The sequence below is a fragment of the Lepisosteus oculatus genome, chromosome 11 (genome assembly GCF_040954835.1).
Source record: "Lepisosteus oculatus isolate fLepOcu1 chromosome 11, fLepOcu1.hap2, whole genome shotgun sequence".
NCBI classification, from domain to species: Eukaryota; Metazoa; Chordata; class Actinopteri; order Semionotiformes; family Lepisosteidae; genus Lepisosteus; species Lepisosteus oculatus.
Window position 1 is genome coordinate 16505085 of NC_090706.1, and position 20944 is coordinate 16526028.

At 48.5% G+C, this 20944-nt stretch overlaps 1 protein-coding gene across 1 annotated transcript; it reads right to left on the reverse strand.

Annotated features, from left to right (window-relative positions):
- Positions 1-760: 760 nt before the first annotated feature.
- Positions 761-20497, reverse strand: LOC102688974 (low-density lipoprotein receptor). The gene is made up of 18 exons (XM_015349158.2): positions 20233-20497; positions 12549-12671; positions 12130-12252; positions 10623-11006; positions 9937-10059; positions 9599-9721; positions 9360-9479; positions 8879-9004; positions 8487-8658; positions 8156-8383; positions 7535-7653; positions 7283-7422; positions 6978-7119; positions 6537-6689; positions 6102-6245; positions 5785-5862; positions 5361-5524; positions 761-5220 (listed from the first exon to the last, which is right to left on the reverse strand). Exons 1-18 carry the CDS (start codon positions 20312-20314, stop codon positions 5185-5187), a joined length of 2580 nt encoding a protein of 859 aa, XP_015204644.1. The 5' UTR covers positions 20315-20497; the 3' UTR covers positions 761-5184.
- Between the last annotated feature and the right edge of the window lie 447 nt (positions 20498-20944).

Sequence of the window (20944 nt, forward strand, 5' to 3'; positions counted from 1 at the left end):
TATAGATGGGGAAATATAAGGAGTTAATGATTATTAAAGGCCAGGTAAAATCTGGCCAGGATACCAGGGTTACACCACTCACGAGACACCCTGGGATTTTTAATAACCACAGAGATTCAGGTCCTTGGTTTTTAGGTCTCATCTGAGGAACAGTGCCTTTTTACAGTATCGAGTCTCTGTCATTATACTGGGGTATTAGGACCCAGAGACCACAGGGAGAGTGCGCCCTTCTGGTCCCACTTACACCTCTTCCAGCAGCAACAGCAAACCTTCCCAAAGGGTCTCTCTCCAGGTATTGACCGGGCTTCAGCGGACTGCCTGCCGTGAGTTACAGGATGAAATAGCTGCTGGCCAATAACCCTGCTGGGTTCATTAGTTCCCATTTTAGTGTTGATTTTAACTTCTACCTTCATTTGCTAATGCAGATTAGAGGGAACTTTCTGTTGGGCCTCACCACGGGTGTAGATATACTTTCATGGAGGACCGGTGAAAAGAGGTGTGAGGGGTTCTTAACCACTTTGGTTAATTTTACTTTTCTCCATGAAATGTAGAGGAGATATCAATGAAGATAGGTTTGTGTGCAACTATAACTCGCTGCTAACCTGTGTATTTCCCCACTCAAAAAAAATCAAAACCGTTCAGGCCGTTTCAGTAGAGTTCACACCAAAGGAAGTAATATGAAAGCAGTTTTATTGCTCCCCATTCTCCACCACACACACCCACACAAGACACGCACACAAATGAGAGTCATACACAAAGCTTAGTCTTCTGTTATATTGAAATAAAATAATTTAACAATCTCGTTTTGCAATTTATAATGTACAAGAACAACATATCATTTGTATTTACAATGGAAATCTCTTTTGTACAATGTGATAAATAATACATTACATAGTTCTTGCGTTTATAAGAAAAGTTTGAGGGAGAAAAATGAGTTTAAATTTACATTTGCTGTAAACAATCCCCAGGTTTCTTAATTGCTTCCATTTGTTTGAACTCCAAAAACCCCAGTACTCCGAGTTTTGCCTGTCACAGTGTTTAGAAAGGAGCACTGACGTACTGGGCTCTGTGCCAGCACTTCACTTTCATCTTCAATGTGGTCATCTTCACAATTGAACCACACAGCGTGATGCTTCATGCAGTGATTATAGCTATAAAATTACCAAACTGGAAATTGACCCACGATCTAATGCAGTCCCTTGCACAAATTAACCTTCTTCTTATTTATTTCTTTTTAAACAGTGTCTTACCACAAAGCGGGTCTTTTTACATCTAAAAATCACTTTTCCGAGTGTGCTTTTTAAGGAGAAAATTCAAATTTCGTCTAACCTGGATGTTTGGAGCCAAACTGACTACAGTTTGCCTGTAATCAAGCAGTGTGCTGCTTTGCTTAGCGCACACCTGCATTGAACTCTTCTCGCGTAAACTTCTTGCACAGCAGATGTACCGATTGTTAACCAGGCTTGGAATGGAAAGATCACTGGAGCTGGTACTCAGGGAGACTAAGTCAAGACAGAGGCGCAGAGCTTTCAACGCTTAAGGCTGTAGCTTTAGTTTTGTACAATATGCAGCAACAAGTGCATCAAAAGGGGCAATCTGTTTCCAGCCAACATTTCAGACCAGTCATTTCTGCCTAACAACCACCCATCTACACATGACATGGAAAATTGCACTTAGTATGTACAGTACGCCTTTAGAGCGCGTGTTCATGAGGTAATGTCACGTATGGCGAGACCTGCTGTTTCATACATCCTTAATGGCTTTTCTTGACCCACTTTTTAAGGCAAATTATGTCACAACAAAATAGCACCATATTCCCATTCTGTTGAAGCACAGCCCATGTCAAGACCAGATTGAAGAGACTGTGGCAAAACTGACATGTCGACAACAAAAAACACAAATCCTGCTGTGAAAACAGCACTGAGGTGTCGTTTCTTTAAAACGTCAACTTAATTTTAAAAAATCAATCTATTGCTGATTGATCACACGCTGAATTTAGCAATTAAAGTTTATACCCGCAGCAGAAACAAAAAGCACTGAGTGCTGAACGGTTTGATCCAGCTTACGCGAGGTGCCTGCAGGCCCTGTACAGACCATTTTAAACAAAAACGGGCCAATATCAGGACTAGCAGGCAGATGGCAAAACCTGAACTGGGCCAAACCCCTAAACAACAGGAGCTCGACTTCCATTCTTATAAAGATCACTTCTCCAGTGTTCATTAGTTCCCAGTGGTGAGCCCCTGTACAGAAAGATACCCATTTGTTACACAGTTACCAGAGTGAACAGAAGACTGCACATGAAGAATAATAAAATAAATTAAATACAGGCTTCGGTCCGCCACTCCTCTCATACAAGGCAATTATAGGAAGCTGAAGAAAAAGAAGGCAATTTTTATTTTATTTAAATAAATAAATTTGTTATTTTATGTACAGTTACTTGCTAGTTCCAAAATGTACATACATAACACAAAGTATAAGAAAGGCTGTGCAAAAGAAGGGGAAAAAAACATTTACAAGAAGAATTTTGTTTTTACAAAATATTTACATATTCACACTATCGAAAAGAAAATAAGGCCAGTCAGTTCTTGTTAATATTTTTTGGACTTTGTTTTAGAAAATAAAACAAATAACTTCCCACTCACTTGAACGTGGCTTGCCTTTAAATTAAATTCAGACAACAACTGTTCACCTAAAGTTAAAATTTGCTACACCCTACCTTAGGGCTGTCCAATCTTGGTCCAGAAGGCCTGGTGTTTCTAGGACTCTTTAAAGCACCAGCACTTGAAGAGCTGAGAGAAGCTGTTCATTTGGACCAATTAAGCCACAAACAGCCGGATTTAAAGTCTGATATATGAATGTTAAACCAACAGGCTTCCCAGAACCAGGGCTGGACAGTCCCACTCTACATCTACTCATGTCTCTGTGACTTCAAGAACCAGAATGCACTGCAATTTCACCAGCTCAACCCCTCCCACGTAGTGGCTGGAATCCTTTTCCTCAAGGTCTGGTTGTATTAAAAAAAAGTTTCAAGTCCTTCGGTCACTGCTGTTTGGCATGACTGGTCAGCGGACGGAGCAGCTTAAAAGAAATGTTGTGCTTGAGATATTTACATTACTTAATCAAAGCTGTATAAGTTTGTGTGTGTTGGGGGGGGTTCACGATAGTATCCCAGTCACCTCAAACAACCATTCCTTCATGTCAAAAACCTTGAGTCTCTGGCTACGGTTCTTCAGGATAGCGTTGTGGCAAAGTCTGCACTTTAGAAGGATAACGGCAATTCTGGGACAAGTGAATTGCCCCTGTTTTGGCTTGGTGTGCCTACTTCTCTCAACCTGCTTAAGAGAATTAAAAAATCTAAACCTATTTCACAGGAGGACAACAAGCCATTTTTGAAAGACCAACAGGCGATGAAAGCGTGGACAGAAGGCAGCGGCCACCTGTGACCCTGAGAAGATGCTGTACTGAAGCTTCACTGCGGCCTGTGAGATATGGAGGTCAAAGGCCAACACGGTCATGTGATATGTTACCCTTGGATTTAATGTCTTAAGGCTAGTGTGAAAGAGAGGCTACAGGTTTCTGGAAGAAGACAGATCAGCAGTTGCCTCACATTGGGGTTGAGAGGAAGACATGACTTCAGAGAAGGACAGCTCATTTAGTCTCGTCACAGTGTCCAGGCCGAGTTCCTTAAGAACAACTCTTTTCTCTTTCGGACCTCACCTCTCGTGCGCTTGCGCCTGTTAAACTGGTATATGAGTTCCCTCACCTCCAACGAGAGCTAGTGCTACTGTTGCAAAGGAAAATAAAAAAGCAACATAAAGCGGAATTAAGGAAAATGAGGCCCTCCTCATGGGCATCGACAGAATAAGAGGGGCCTCACGCTGATGGGCAGAGGTCTGCCCACACAGCGCAAAGGAAACACCAACACCCACAGATCTAGGTGCCTCTTTAAACACAAGGATCTAATCAGCCACAGGACAGAAACACTTGGGGGAGCAAAGCTTCACATTGTGCGCATTGAGCTGCTGGGGCTCAGTGTTGCTCTATGGGAAAACAGGCACAAACAAGCTCAACATCCACAGGAAAACCTTCCTCTGGCTACATTATCGTTCCAGTATTGCAAAACTGGCAAATTAAAACGCTCCAAGGGAAAACTACAAACAGGGGAATCCTTGCTCAGGATACATAGACAGGTCAAACTCTGACCCCATAGTGCAGCTATTATAAGTCAAGTGGTCAGGATGTTAAAGTATGAGCAATTTTCCATTTCTCTCAGCATTTAACGGTTTGTAGTGCTTCAAAAGCTGATATTTTCCCTTTGAGTGTTTAAGTCTTGTTTGGCACCAGGTCCATCTTTAGTGTCTTTCTGAATATGGCACGCAGCCCCTGGGCTCTTCGTAATTTCTCCTTTTAAGGCAAGCAAAAATTAAATAACAATGGCTCTGACAAACAGAAAAAACCAAAAATAGTGCAAGACATGCAACTGTACAATCGACATTTAGAAACGCAGAGCAATAAAATTGCCTCGGAACAAAACCCGGACAGGAATTCTATAAACATCAGTGAAAAGGGTCAAGAAACAAACAAAAAGAAAACCCTTCAGTTCAGTGGTAGCCATTCCCCGGGCATCGTCAAGTATCGCAGTCGAATTTTGGCGGAAAACCATAAATTGTCCTCGTTAACCCACACAGGCTGTTATCGCAAGGCTCTCTCTTGCGGTGAAGGGCGCGGCCTCTTCTTCCCAGAGGACGAAGGAAAGCCTCAGTCCCCTGGCGCCCTCCTGCCATCCAGAGAGCATCTTCACTTCAAGACAAAAGAAAACCTGGTCAGCAGGTCCTCAGGCCGACTCCATCATGAGGAAGAATCCCAATTCCAACCCAGCTGATAGAGGAAGAACAGTTTTCCTTTTTCCTCTGCCGGTGCCGCCCATTAAACAGACAGGGGCCACACGTGTGGACGGAGTTTCAACTGCAGACGCAGAGGGCATCGCGCTTGTTTCGTTATCTTCATTTAAAAAAAAGATTCTTTTTTTTGGTCTTTTAAGGGCACAGCGGTGAGGTCGCGTTCGAAAGCCAGAGTCCAGGGTGGGGGTGGTATTAGAGGTTAGAAAACAAAAGCAGCAGACAGCCGTATCCCACCGGCCCCCTTTTCCTCCTTCTTCGATTGCCTTCTCTTCCCGAGCGGTCATCACGCCAGGTCCTCCTCCAGACTGACCATCTGCCGCTAAACAGTGGACAAACGACAAAGAAAAAAAGATGGAAAGGGAATTAGGGAGAAAAGAAAAAACGGGAGTCCTGCAGCTCGTGACTGCAAGATCACTTTATGAAGCCCCAGAGATGGCATTGGGGATCGTCCCTACTCACCGATGGATAGGAGTACCCCTCTTGGCTCTGGCTCCTGCATATGTGGACCTCGTCCTCAGTGGTCTTCTGGTACACCGGGTTGTCGAAATTGATGCTGTTGGTGTTCTTCAGCCTCCAGTTCCTCCACAGGAGGACACCTCCGAACGCCATCAGGCACAGGATAACTACAGGGGAGGCAGCAGGAAATGGAGGGTTAGAGGAAGACCTGGAAGCAAAGATCTGAGCGCAAGCCAGGCTTTTCACCCAAACCCACAGAGGAGATGGGATGTACTGCAATGCCATCTGCATGCAAGACAGACACAAAGCATCTACACCTGAACGTGGACAGAACGTTCAGGGCACAGCAGCCAAACCGGTCTACTGGCTTCACACGAACCAGATCCTGAAAGATCTGCCCCTTCGGAAGTCATGAACGAGCACGTACCGATCGGTATAACGATGTACAAGGCCGTCGGGGAGGAATGGACTTCGGTGGCTTCGGCAGCAACGCCGTTTCGTGCATCTGGAGAGGGGGGGAAAGAGAAAACTCTCAGAGGCTCGTCATCCGACACAAATCCGGCTTCTGCCCCGGGTCGTCGTGTGAAAAGAGTCGGGGCAATTGCACGCGTGACCTCGTGGGTACGAGCTGCGGCGAGAGCTGAGGGCCGTGCAGAAACACGTACGCGTACGCGTTTCTTGTATTTCTGCAGGCCTCATGCGAAACAGCTGAGGGGACGGGGGCTTTCTGAACGTGCCGCATACCTATCTGGGAGAGGGTGACCACGTCCTGCGCCGTGGGGCGTGCCGTGGGCCGCGCCGTGTTGTCTGGGCGAGCGGGGGGAGTCCTTGGGGAGGCAGTGGGCGTAGCTGGGGGCTTGGCAGTGCTGGTCTTGGGCTCAGAGGAGACTACACAAAGAGAGAGAGAAGACTTCAGATGGAGGATTTCAGCATGTATTTTCCCCATACTTGTCCAGCTGGTTGATTTATTGCTGTTATCTACATATATTTCACCTGAACTCTGACAACACATAGCAGCAGACGACACTGGTAATGAGCAGAAACAATGGAGTAACTGAAACTGATATTTCTGACACACATTTCTCTAATCCTCTTATTAATCAACTCTGCACAAGGAAGGACGAGCCAGCACACAGCACAGTGAAGGTGAAAGGAATTGTGGGTATGAGCGACACTGACCTGGCACACACTTCCTCATGTCCGGGCCCAGGGTCAGGTGGTCGGGGCAGGCGCAGGTGTATTTGGCGGAGTGTCTGTTTATCTGGGGAGCCGGCAGACAGAGGTACTCGCAGCCACCGTTGGGCAGTTTGCCGCTCTCGCACCAGTTTTCACCTGAGAGCAACGAACGAGAGAGGGTCAGAGAGGGTCGTCTCCATGGCAACCAGCCCCCCCCCTCCCCCATTGCCATTTAACACACTTAAGCAAATACCACTGCTTTAGCAGCTCACTACACAATGATGGTGGCACTTCTCATTTGGTGGCCCCCAGAGACTTTGCGGCTTTTGAACGCCACAACAGACCAGGTCGGCTTTTCTGCCCCCCTGGCGTTTTCCAGGGGCAATAATAATTTTGTCTTCCAGTCCAGCCAAAATGGCATCTGAACAATATGCGGCCTCTTACCAGTGGGCTGCTTCAGATTGTGGTACAGGACTATGTCCTCAGGCAATGCCACATTCTCCACCACGGCCACAATGTCTCCTCCTGTCAGGCGATTGGCACTCAGAATGGCGCTGTTCTCGATATCAGTCCAGAACACCTTCTCCTGCAACCAGCAAAGATGTAAAACCACGGTTAGCAAACATCACTTTCCGCTGCACCTCCTCGTTCCAGATTTTATTCACATCTGCCGAAACGCTGGCTGTGTTCTTGGGAAGCAGCTTCTCTGTGGAGTATCGCCCCCCGACTCTTGGGGAAAAGCCACCCACCTCGAAGACGGTGAGGGAGAAGGGGTGAGCGAGCTTCTCCTCGTCCATGATAACCTCCCGCCGGTTGCCTCCCCGAACGTCGATGCTGGACAGGGAGTGGAGCTTGGAGTCCACCCAGTACAGCCTCTGGTTCAGCAGGTCTGTGGAGGAAAGACAGGGGGGGCTCATGGGTAACAGAAACTGGCATCGCGAGTAGCGGAAATCTGATCTGAGCATCAGCAAGCGTCACGTCCCCAGACTGACGATGACTACCTAGCGTGATGCCATTGGGCCACTCGATGTTCTCCGTCACCAGGGGCACGCGGTCCACTCCGTTCAGGCCTCCCTTCTCGATCTTGGCAGGGGTGCCCCAGTCTGTCCAGTACATGAAGCTGCAGCAGGAGGGAGGGAGAGAAAGGGTCGACCATCAGGCATGATCCTACACTCATCACGGCTTTTCCTGAGCTGGGGCATTACTGGCGTGAGCTAACGAGATGGCACGGGAGTTCTACCCTTGCAACAAACTGACACAGAAGAAACAAATGCAAACAAGACCTAAGAGTAAACAGCTAAAAACAAATCACCATGTTTTGCTTTGAGAGCCCTTCCACCTGTGAAACAAGCACTGGTTTAAGTGGATCAAGCTAAAAGGTGTTGGCGAGACGGGGACCTATTTCCATTCGCTTCCTAACCGTTATCCAATTCAGGGTCACAGGGGAGCCGGAGCCGGAGCCTATCCCAGCAAGCAACTGGTGCATGGCGGGGTACACCCTGGATGGAGATGCCAGTCCATCACAGGGCACACACAGACACCCACAAGTGTATTTGTCTCCCTCAAAGAGCCAAGCACACAGGACTGTGTTTGATTGGGTGGGAGGTGTGAGTAAGTCGTACTTGTGCACAGGGTCCACCACAATGGCTCGGGGCCTGGCCAGCCTCTCGCTGATGAGCGTCTTGCGGCGGTGGCCGTCAGTGGTCGCCACGGAGATGGTGCCGAAGACGGAGTCGGTCCAGTAGATGTTGCCGTGGATCCAGTCCACGGCGATGCCCTCGGGGGCCTCGATGCCGCTCTCGATCACAGTGCTGTGGTGGGAGGAGTTGCCGGCCTTGTCCATGTGCGTGCTGTTGTAGGGTTGAAGACAGGGCAGCGGTCACAGTCCGGCCTCGTACGGGACACGGGCACAACCGGCTCAGGCCCGACGGCCACATCACACATCGCACCCACCTGTAGATCTTCTTCTGGGAAAGGTCGGACCAGTAGATCTTGTTGGAGGGGATTTCCATGTCCAGTGCCACCACGTTCTTCAGCCGGGGGATGAGGCGCGTGTACTCGCTGCGGTCCAGCGTCATCTTCCTCACCTCATGGCGGTTGGTGAAGAAGAGGTAGGCCACTGTGCCTGCGCAGGACAGCACACACACACACCGATTTTAGTGCCAATATTGTACAAGCAGCACTGTGATCAGAAACGGTTCTTTATCGGAAGGGCCTGCTCTCTCTCCTCTCCCGAGGTTTCACGTCGTACGAAAACGCTGGACGGGACCTTGCGCCCACACGGATTCCTGCAGCTCGACAGAGGCGAGTCCACCCACCCCTCCTCTTCCTCACGACAGACTCACCGATAGCTTTGCAGGACTTGGTGACGGGATCGATCTGGTAGCCCTCTTCACACTCGCACTTGTAGCTCCCCTCTAAGTTGACACAGATCTGGCTGCAGGTGTCGGGGTTGGCACACTCATCAATGTCTACAAGGCAAGGCACAACTGTCGTTCACGTGTGCAGGAAACTGCATTTTTAGCGAGAGCAAAATTGAGGTAAAAATTGCTAAACCCTTGGGTTAAGGATTTTTGTGAACTGGCAGGGATTCATAACCTGTGGTCATCCAGTATCACTTTTTCTATGTGATCCTGATAAGAGTACACAAAAAACGCAGACGGGAACATTCTAAAGTCTAAATTCCAGGCGCAATCCGACTTTTGCACATGCAACTAACGAACCCCCTCCAGCCGAGCCCGGCTGCTCCAAAAATTCCACAAATGTTCCGTCATTCAGATCTGCTGTGAGATTAAAAAATAATGAGCACTACACCCCGGCACCCACCTTCACAGCGTTTCTTGTCCACCAGGTGGAAACCTTCAGGGCAGAGACACTCGAACCCGATCTTGAGGTCATTACAGGTGTGGGAGCAGCCTCCGTTATTGATCAGGCACTCGTTGTTGTCTGCAAGGAGAGGAAGGGGACGATCCAATGAGACTTCCCGACTGGCGCCACACGCGGGGCCAGACGTAACCAGTGATACTGCTGCCATCCCCCCAGAAAAGCAGAGCAGCCCCACTCACCGCACTCTTTGACGGGCTCGTCGGACCAGTCGCGGCAGTCCCTCTGCCTGTCGCACACCTTGTCCACGCCGATACACTCCCCGCTGCGGCACCGGAACTTGGACGGGCCCTCGCACTTGGTCACTGTAGCAAAGGGACGGGTTCGGAGTGAGACAGAAGCTGAGAAACCAGCTGATCCCCCTCCACCTGTGGCGCTGCCCTTCGTCGGCTAGGAGCCTCCACATGCATGACAGGCGTTTGACGTCAAGTTAGCCAAGGCCGCTCTGGGACAACAGGAGACAACGGACAAGCCTGCTCAAGGCCGGCGACTCCCGCGCACAGCGGGGGGGGGATCTTACCGTTGGAGCAGCCCAGCTCGTCGCTCAGGTCCTTGCAGTCGTACTCCTTGTCGCACTGCCGGCTGCCGTGGATGCAGGCGCCGTCGCTGCACTGAAACTCGTCCGGGCTGCACGTGGGCTTAACTGAGAGCAGACGGCACAAATGACAGGAGGTGAGTCCGGCATCGCAAGGGGGAAGTACTGTGAACTCAAGCATGCGCAAGGTGTATACATGTCCCACTTCACAGCCGCGCATTTCACTGGAGTAATCCCAGTCGGTTCTCCATTTACAGTACACAGCCCTGCCTGCTACACAACGGTCGGGTCAATCAAAGCAGGGGTTACCAATCTTGGGAACCCCGGTAACCAATCCCGGCCCACAGACCTGCCGAGCTAAATGACTTAATTGAAGCCTTAATTGAATTAACAAGCAGCCCAATTGGAACGATTGTTTTTTTTTTTATAGTTCAATGTTTAGAATTGTACGTTCTTTGCAAAATGCAATAGGCAAAAGGCGACCTCCAATATGTCTGAGAGCTGAAAACAGCCGAACGGGTCAAGACCATGTGATTAAGTCAATTAAGGATTCAATTGTAACACTAGGAAACAGGCTGGAAGAAAAACCAGGACTGCGAGTTAAACCCCAGCCCTGGCCGAGGGAGAAGCAGCAGGGAAATCGGCGGGCACTAGGACCGGGCGCCACTCACTGCAGTTGTCCTCGTCGGAGTGGTCCGGGCAGTCGTTGCTGCCGTCGCAGCGCCAGCTGCTGTGAATGCACTGCCCGCCGCCGCACTGGAACTCCAGGGGGGAGCAGCGGGCGGCGTGGGGGGGCGCCGGCCCCGCCTGGCCCCCGCAGGCCGCCGGCCCCTCGTCGGAGCCGTCCGCGCAGTCGGCGTCGCCGTCGCAGGCCCAGAGGCGGGGGACGCACACCGAGTTGTTGCACTGGAAGGAGGCGGGGCCGCAGGTGGGGGCCGGGCAGGAGGCCTCGTCGCTGCCGTCCTCGCAGTCGTCCTCCTCGTCGCACACGAAGCTCACCGACACGCAGTTCCCGTTGCGGCAGCGGAACTCGTCGTCCGCGCACTCCCTGGGGGCTGGAGAAAAAACAAAACAAAAGCGCTTTCAGGGATGCAACAACGGATCGGGAAGCTCTGCCTGGGAAAGCAGACATCACCCTCGTGCGGAGATACTGAACGCGCGACAGTTCCCAGCCTGTTCCGCTACTGCATGAGCTACCGCCGCGATAGTGAAGAAGCAACAGTGGCTTTGCAAGGGCCTGGCTGCCGGTTGTCTTCTGCGTTAGGGGGAATTCTAGATGCTCTCCTATACAATACAGCATTCACATTTTCTTTTATTTTTTTTATCTTAGAGAACAAAACAAAACCAATTTACATATGAACAACCATTTTTCAGCCTTACATCACAGGCACAAATTCCTGTTTGTTCCCCTAGTTTTTTACAATTATATAACTTTTTAACAAAACTATATACATTCAAAAGAAGGAAGATGTATATACATTTATGAATATGAAAAGGGAGGAGACTATATAAATGTATCTTCTTAAATTTCAGTTATTTTGTATCTCAACAAAATCTGACCTTAAAGGTTTAATGTACTGAACCCATCTAGACCAATATTTGACAAATTTCTTCATTTGAAATTTTAGTGAAAATGTTATTTTTTCCATTATATATATTTCCTTTATTAATTCAATCCAATCATTCATTGTTGGAGAAGCCACTTTCTTGTTATAGCTTTCTTCCCTGCTGATATAAGGATTCCAAAAGCATTCACACATTTCCAATGAGGCTGCTGAAGGGACACTGAGGGGAGAAGAGATTCAGAAACTGGACACGGGCTGACAGAGCAGGGATTCTGCATTTCAAACAAATCTGCATTTCACTGTCTTGGAAAATAATTTGAGGGGAGGGAAAAGGAAAGAGCTGCCAAGGAACAGGTAAAGGTTTATTCCATGCTGAAGAAACCCAACGTTTCGGGTGTGGAGCCTTCTTCGGGTGTGGGGGAGAAAGGAAAACTGGGCATTAGATAAAGCATGGGAGCAGGAGAGAAGCAGTATTGAAGTGAAAAACTGCAAATGAGGCGAAGAGAGGAGAAGTCAAAATCAATCGCCCTGGTCAAACCGAGGCAAGAACAACAGGCATGCTGGGAAAAACAGCCCCGGGGATCTGGGGCCGAGAGAGAGAGGTTGGACTCACCACAGCTTTCTTCATCGGCACCATTCTCGCAGTCCTTTTTGCCGTCGCAGCGCCACCCACTGGGCACACACTGGTTCAGCCGCCCACCACAGCTGAACTCGCTGGGCTTGCAGGTCTTGGCCACTAAAACACAGGGGCGCAAGAGAACAGGAGTCAGGGCTGATGTTTTCAGGGCAAAGTGGGTTGTGCGGCTCATAGTCTCTCGCCTTTCTTTCAACTGCTCTCCTATACATCTATGTCACTCGGTCCCGGTAAGGACAAGGACCACAATACCGTTCCAACATGGAGCCCCTACTCGTTTCCTATTGGGTAGTAAGGCTCTTTAGCATGAAAGATAGGCCGAGTTGCAGTGAGGTCCCCTTAGCGGGAACACGGAGGCCGCACACGGGAAAGCGCGGCGCGGCGAGGCCGAGACTCACTGCAGACGGAGGTGACCTCGTCGCTGCCGTCCCCGCAGTCATCGGTGCCGTCGCACACCCACCGCGTGGTGATGCACTTCTCATTGGCGCACTGGAACAGCCCCGCCGAGCAGGTGGCCGAGACTGCCGAGGAGGGAGAGAGAGAGAGAGTGAGGAGCGGGATTCGGTCAGAGGAGCACAGCCCACCCCCTCAACACGAACCCCCTTCTGGGGGGGCAGTTTTGGGTTTTGCGATTCCCTTGCCCCCCCCCAAAAAAAGAGGGCACCTCCTCACGATTGCCCAAAAGTGACACTTCATCACGGATAGTAATTGCTGAGGGAGCAGTTGACCGGTTTTTCACATTGTAGCGGTTAGAACAAAACTTTCTGCAAAGAGCACAACCCCTCCTCAGATCACTGTACAGGACCTGGCGCAGCCATGATGGTGCAAGATACCATGGGATATTCTCTCATACGCATCAACCGATTTCCGGATTGTCATACAGGGCAGTGGCCAGAGCCGGACAGTAGGTCAGGACAGGTTCCTGCCCCAGTCGATATGGCTGTCTGATACTTGCTGAAGCAGCTGCTCCCACCTGGATCTGCCTCGGACTCACCGGTTGGCTCAGACAGGTTTCAGGCGGGTCAAAGTTCCAAAAGCAAACCCGTGTCTAAACTGTTTGGGTGAGGAGGAAATAATGTCTGAATCCTCTTCCCAACCAGACCCCAGAAAGAGCTGCTCACACCCCAGCACCATCTTATTCACCCTCTCTGGCCCCCCACATTAAACACTACAGAGGAGCAAGGGTCACGTGAAAAACTACTACCTGCTATTTCAATCTAAAATTTGACAAGTCCCACAGGATTCCTATGGAACTCATTCCTAGCCAGATTCTGTGAGCTCACAGAAAATGCACTGCTTAAAACGAAAACAGACTGTCTGATTGGTCAATTAAAGGCATCGAACATTTTTCCACACTGGTCAAATCCGGCTGTTCTCTACCTCAGTATGCCTTGTCATGTCTTTAACAGGATCACACTGCTTTATACTGATCTGTCATCACCGCGTAACACAGTAAAAAAGGAAAATCCAATTCTGCCTCTAGTTCAGGAGTTCGGATCAGAATTCCCAGGTCTCTTTAAAAATCACCAGCACATGAATATCTGGGAGAATTTATTGAATTGGTGTAATAAAGCCAATACCGAGGTGATTCGAGTCTTTAAGAGCCTAGCCGGACTGAAAACCTTGCTCTAAATGTCAGTAAAGGGCTGTTCACACGGTAGGCAACACACATCAAAGTAGAGTGCAGACACTCAAAATGCTACAAAACCACAGCAACAGCCTTGTGCAAACGCACAACACGCAGAAATGTGTAACACTTAGGCGGAGAGGGGAAAACCCCAGAAACGGTCCTAACCGGGGAAGAATTTAAATATTTTCAGAAGAGCTGAGCTCTGCACAGATCTCTCCTCAGTGGGTGCACCTGCAGTGTGGCACGCCTTCTCCAGGCACGCAGGAGGAAAGGGGCGGGCTCTCATAATCACACCACTGGCTGCCGATTGGGTGGAGGGTCAACTATGGATGTCAGATAGACAAAACAGGATGTGGGCGTGGCCACACCAACAACCGCCTGGTGCGTAAAACGTATATTGGAGCGTAGCAACGGAAACTAAGGGCAGCTACAATACAACAGGAACACAGATACAGTTACAGTAATGAAGGTAAAGAACTGCACTAATTATAACCACAGTGCTTTTTAAAAAAGTGCTGACTCACAGAATTCAAGCCAAATCTTGAGACTGACTCTCTGAGCTGGCATTATAAATATTTAATCACTTGAAACGGCACTGACTTTTTGCTGGTGTAAAGAAAGTGTAAAAACAATTAGCCAGATGGACCAAATGGCCTCCACTCATCTTTAACATTTTTTATGGTCTAGAAAATCAATTGTTCCCGCAGCGCAATCAGAGTCTGATCTTTATTCAAGAGGTCACTGTAGCAGGTCTTCTCCGTCTACTCCAGAGGTTTCCAAACCTGGGCCTGAACAGCCCCACTCCAGTGGGTTTTGTGGGTCACCATTAAATTGTCACGTTCAAAGGACTTGAAACAATTTCACTTTGATCAGTTAAGCAGATGATCACCTGACAAATCTAGAGATCATTTAGGACCAAAAGCCCTGAAAGGACCTGGGTTCTCTTAGGTGTACACACTGCTTGCTCCATTCATCAGTCACTAACAGGTTTAAAGCAGAATCCAGGTGTCCCATACGACAGGCTGGATTGGGGCTCCCCAGGACTGGGGATGGGGGATATCCCCTCTTTGGCCAGGACTGGCAGGGGTCCCAAGAGGAACTTCTTTTACAAAGTGAAGAACAAGGTCAACGCAAGGTGACAATTTGCTTGTGGTGGCAAGGACTAATTAGTCAGCTCTATCCACGTTCACTGACTGCAGTTGGAATTCTCCTAAACTGAGTCATCTTTAAGGACTGGCCAGGCCAGTCTTTCCACTCCAGGGTTTTAAATCCGTCTTCCCCCCTCATCAGGAGGCGGCGCCGAAATGCCTTTCCCATACAAGGAACGCCCCACAATCCCCCCTCTCCTTGGATTTCAGGCATGAAATATCAGATCTCGGCCAACCACCCGCCCGGGGCTGAGCCAGGAGTCAACCGCAGGCTCCCCTCTCACAGCTGGGCAAGGAGGCCCGCGATCGGATGGGGGCTGGGGTTTCCCCCCCCCCATTCTTCCCAGCCTCTGCCCACGCGTATCGTCCAAATTCCCTTCAAGTCCTGGAAGCAGAGAGCTCACCCCGCTCACTCACAGCTCCGGGAGGTTTACAATGAGCCGTGTGCCATGTTAAAGACAGCAGCAGCCCTGTCTCGGCTTACAAGCACACACAGCTGACTTCAGAGTCAGAGGCCCAGACTCAGCACTGCACTGCCTTCAGAGTGCCTAACCGCTTCGGTTTCATAAAAAAACAGAAGAGGCTGCTTGAATCTGCTTAAAACTAAACAGGGTGAGAATATAAAAGCTGTGTTGATGGAACAACTGTTAGAAGATGATCAAGCTTGAAACACCCTTTAGAATCAAAAGCCCCCCCCCCCCATTTCCCCCATGTTTTCTCATTTAACCCGACGGCTAATTGAACTTTGATTTGCGTCTGTCGTTTGCTGCAAAGCTGAGCTTACATGCCAGCTCCCAACATCAAGAGCCAGTGGCCGGGATTTTTCTCAAAAGAGAGCCACGCCTTCTCCTCCATCTCCGCGATCCGGGAAGGGAGAGAAACAGACAAGGCGATGGCAGGGAGGCAGGCAGAGAAGTGCCAGACAGGGGATTTTCCCTGCCAACAACCTCTCTCTCTCAGGAAAAGGCAGATGTGATGATCGTAAGAGATACAGGTAAATGATATTCTCTGGCAGGCGGTTGGGTATTTTCTTGTGTAGGAGCTGCATGCTACTAAAAAGACAGTATTCACTAAAGCAGAAACACAAATACATGCCATTTTTTAGGTCCAGTTATGCCAGGACAATTTTCTCACCAGGCTAAAACTTGGAATGGATCAACCCTCTCTGTATTGGAAGGTCTTTTTCCCCATCAGCAATACAGTTGCCAACATTTACTCTCACCTTCAAACCTAACTTTTTTTTATTCACTAACTTTGCCATTTCATAACCCGTAAGATGACGGCTTCCTGTGTTCAGCGTTTTTCAAAAAATACAAACTACAAAAGACAAGTCCGCAGTGCGATGACAGAAAAGCAGTACTGAAGAAAATCGCATTTCATGATCAAGTGCTATCAAAATAACTCAACACAGAACCCGGGTGCGATTACGCAGTGAAATACCAGCAGCAAAAAAAAAAACACAAAACCTTTTGAATTAGCATGAAACCTGTTGATGGAAAAAAAGTGACACACCAGTGGCAAAAAAATTTCCCCAGGTTTCTGTTTCTTTGGTATTTTCTTTGAGGTTTTTTTTCCCCAATTTAATTTTAGACACCAGATCTAGAATAAGTCGAGAAACAAAAGCCAGGTAACAACCAGAGTGAGTCAGCTACAGACCTGCACCCCTGGAAAACACCAACATGGGGAAGGAGGGGAAACTTCTGAGTAACTGTAACTGAGTGAGAAACCAACATTTTTACCTCTTTGACCCATTTTTTAAATCCTACAGAACTGATGAACCAGACCTACAAGGCCCCACAGCAATCAACCCCTTCTTTCTCGAATACAGCACTGCGTTTTTACCGCAACGCTGACTACTGTCTCCCAGGGCTTGTATGTCAAGTTCAGGGGAGGGAAGAAATACTGGCCGAGAGGTGCACGACCTGTATTTTATAAACCCGTGGTTAATATTTAACCCTAAAGCACGTATGTTCTCTGTCAGAGCTGGAGCCATATAACGTAAATTGCTTTTAATTTATAACCTCTGCCCACAAAGAGGATACAGTTCGTGTTATGAAAGGCGGTTAATCTTGTTAGCCTGGACTGTACCTATCAGTTTATACAAGCCATGCCCAGTTATGAAAACAACCTCCCGGATGCTGTTAGATGGTTCTAGAGAAACTTGACAATCCCCAATAGATTTCAGACTTTTTTTTTTTAAGTGCATTCCCAAGATCACCCTGCTGTCTGATGCAACCCAGCTGGGATTCTCCCATGATGCAAAGCATGTTCTTGGAACCAAGAGGAGCATGGTCTCGGCCCAGGCACTCCACAAAAAAACCTTTTCGAGCAGAATCTTTCCTGAATCCCCGCCGGCCCCCAGCAAGAACCAGAGTTCAATGTTGGGCAAAAAAAAACTCTGCATAAGCAAATAAAAAAAGGTTCATAGTTTGTTCTTTTTATCACCAAACTGGCGGCCAATTTTGCGAGGGCGCAGCTTCTAGTGTTTGAGGTGGCACAGGGGACAAAGCCCAGCGAACAAACAGCAGAGCGCTTTCTGAAGAAAACCCAGTGGTGGAACTGACCCTCTTCCTCAAGGTGCCTCCTGCACCAGCAAACTGCGATTGCACTGTGAAGCCATTTAAAACGCAGGCGCAGCGAACAGTTCCGAATCTGCAGCTTAATAATCCCAGGGATGACGTCCCAGATCTCGGTCTCCTCAGGGAACCGAAGATCGGGCACAGTCTGGGCTGATGCCTGCGAACCACAGGAGCCCATGCAATCCGTGCTCTTTCACAATCAGCAGCTTTGGCACAATCAATATCAGAAGGTGTCAGCCCTCAGGCACACGATGGTGATGGGATAACGTCACGGTTTAGCCCATGGAGAAGGGGTGACCCCCCCCACCCCACCCCAGACATGAAGAGGAACCACTTTCTTTCATCTTTGATTATGAAACGTAATTGACTGTGTACAAAACACAGCCGAGGAAAAGCCATTTCTCTTTCTGAGCCAAGCGCCACGCCCCACCTCAAACTACGTCTTTACCAGTGCCAGGAGAGGGGAGAGTATGCAGATGTACAGGTTTCTCTGCCTGCATATTTCGTGGACCTGTACCCAACGTATAACTTACAGGAGGGCATGCAAAGCTGGGGGAAAAGGCAGATATCTTCCCAAAAGTCTGCATGCTTTCTGCATGGGGGAAAAAAGCCTTGCGGCTCCCCCTGTACATCATCACCACAACAAAGAGCAGGAAATCTATATTTCCTTCAATTGTCCACGGCCGAAACGTTATGTTCTCTTTCTTCTTTTTTTTCCAGCATGGAATTAACCTGTTACTTGTTCCTGTAGAGACTGTAGTCGCTTTCCCACTTCCTGGGATAGGTGTAGGATCTGAGCTCCCGCTACCATAAAAGCTGCACTCAGACCGCTGCTGGACAACAAAGCTGGGCTCCACCCATGCTGAGAAATACTTTACCGGTTCTAAACATGAATTATGTTCCACTGGACGCGCAGGGGCTGTATTGGTGGATAATAAAACGTCACTGAACAAAATGACGGGACAGCACTAATAAATCAATTTTTACATCGCAGGCTTGATTGAAGATAAACTATTTTTTTTAAATCACGACAGCGGTGGGTACGGTCCACTCAGACACAGAAGATTTAAGTAACAGAAACATCTCTGCAAGAAGCGATATTTCCCCGGGTTACACTCTCCCCTTAACTTTTCCCATGACTTAAAACGGTCTCCCGAGTTACAGAGCAGATAAGATACACTTGTCACAACCCACAGCACAGTAGGTGCCATTGGTATTCGTTCTGTTAACACTATAATATTAATCCTTATTTTGTATCATGAGCAGCAATGTATATTGGTTGTTTTTTAAAGAGAGATTTGCAGCCGAAACCGTGTTATTTTAGAACCGCAGTTACGTTCATTTACGAAACTACAACGCGGTATGGGAATTTCACATTCTGCAGAGTACGGGAATATCCCACCATCTACAAACCTTTGAAAAGATAAAGTAACTATGCTAAATATAAAAGCCCCGGGTGTTTCGCTATGCTTGGTTTTTTATTTAAAGGCATTATTTCATTATTTGTTTGTCGATTTGTTTTTATTTCAGGCTTCCGACCAAGATTCTAAAACGAAAACTTGTGGGGCTTTTCGCTAAAATTACTCGAACAGGCGCGTCCCCACCCCGCCCCTGCCCTCTGGCCGAGCGGCGTGCTGATTGGGTGATGGATCTCGTGTTTTCGGATCAGCCAATCAGAACGCCGAAGGCGCGTCCATTCATACAGATTTGTAAAGGAAACGCACTATACATGATTTCGCCGGCGAAGTTAAAAAAATACCGTATTTGAAATGGCCGGGCAGCCAAATTAGACTTTGATGAGTGCTCTGGGTTTTATTTTCTGAATGCTTCTCGCTCAGATCGCCAGGATATTGTTGCATGTTAAGATTCTGGATTTTGGTTTCAAATGTCCAAATGCCGCATCTCGACACCGCCAGCCTCCACCCTTGTGGACATATCCACAAAGGCGGACAATAAAATCCGTGGCAAACCGATTCCGTCACAAAAAGCCCCATGACATGTTAAAGATCACGGTAAATTGTCATTTTAGAACAGGGCAAACTTTATTTCTTTAACTGAGCGATTAGGGTTTGCATCGTCTTCCAGAACAACCGGTTCGGTTTAGTGAATGATCACTTAAAAACCTAGAGCCCTGCTGTACTAAAGTGGCTTTTGACGACTCGCCTGGCCTTTGTTATAACAATATACACATATTGTACTATATATATATACACACAAACATCTACTGTAGGTATCACGACATACATCGGCCTGCACCTGCGGCAGATAACGGGAGTGGCAAACTCGGATGTCCAGAAGCTTTAGCAGCATACGAGGTACGCGAGTTTGAGGCTCTCGCCGGTTTTACAACTAGTCATTGATTGCTCTTTTCAGCTCACATCAAGAACCAACAGTGCTGAGCTTCGGAAGTAACCCGGCGAGGCGAAAATCCTAAATGATGTGCGTGAAAGCTTTCCTTTACCCACTGACTAGAGCTTCCTCAACCCCACCAGCTCCAGCACGATATACACACCGCAACGTCCCCTTCACCGCGGGCCATTATAATAAACTGCACCAAGCACATCTTGTAGCATATCCTTTTTTTTATCTTGCGAGCTGCGGGCAGGGACATAACTCATTACAGCACAGGACCACCACCACCCCAGTCACTATATCCGACACTTCACGGAACCCTGAACAAGGAGCTCGTCAAATGAGACTGAAAAGCAAGAGAAAAGCAACTTACGTGTCGGAGTGACGACGTGGTTCAGGACCACCAGCAGAAGGGCGAGTGCAGGTAACGTGCGCTGCTGCCGGCTGGCGAACATTTCTGATCTGATCTGCGATTCCCCGCTTGGATTTTTGGATGCGCGATAGCTTGTGCGTTGACGTTAATCTGTATATGTAATATTTATTTACAAATAATAATAATTACAATAACAACACATACAGGACCCTTCCCAGCTCTGGGAGAAACTGTGCAGAGCGGTGCCGAAGATAATGAGTCAATTTGGGCTCAGCAGCCCCGGTCAAATTGAATGACCACCTGACGTCAGAGAGGGGGCGAGGCCACCGTGGTGGTGTGATGTGAGGCAGAACTCTACAATCGGAGGGGGGCGGGGCCTTGAGAGCGCACCATATTACAACACATGGCCGGGTTAACTCTCCCGAGTCCGGATGGAGAGAGGGAAAGAGTTCACAGGGGTGGAAGGAGAGGTGTCAACGAGAAAAGGGGTTGAGGGAGGTGGAGAAAATGTGTTGTTTTTTTCCGGTCTGATAAGCTCGGGCGCTTCCCAATTCCGCTACAGCCGGTTGCAATAGAGCGCGCTTTGAAGACTTGCGGGATTTGAGGTCGAACTCGATAAAAGGAACTTAGCTCGCACTGTAAAATACACTAAACATAGCCCTCACCTGGAAAAAACTAACACTAATTGCATTTTTTATGGAATAATTCTCCA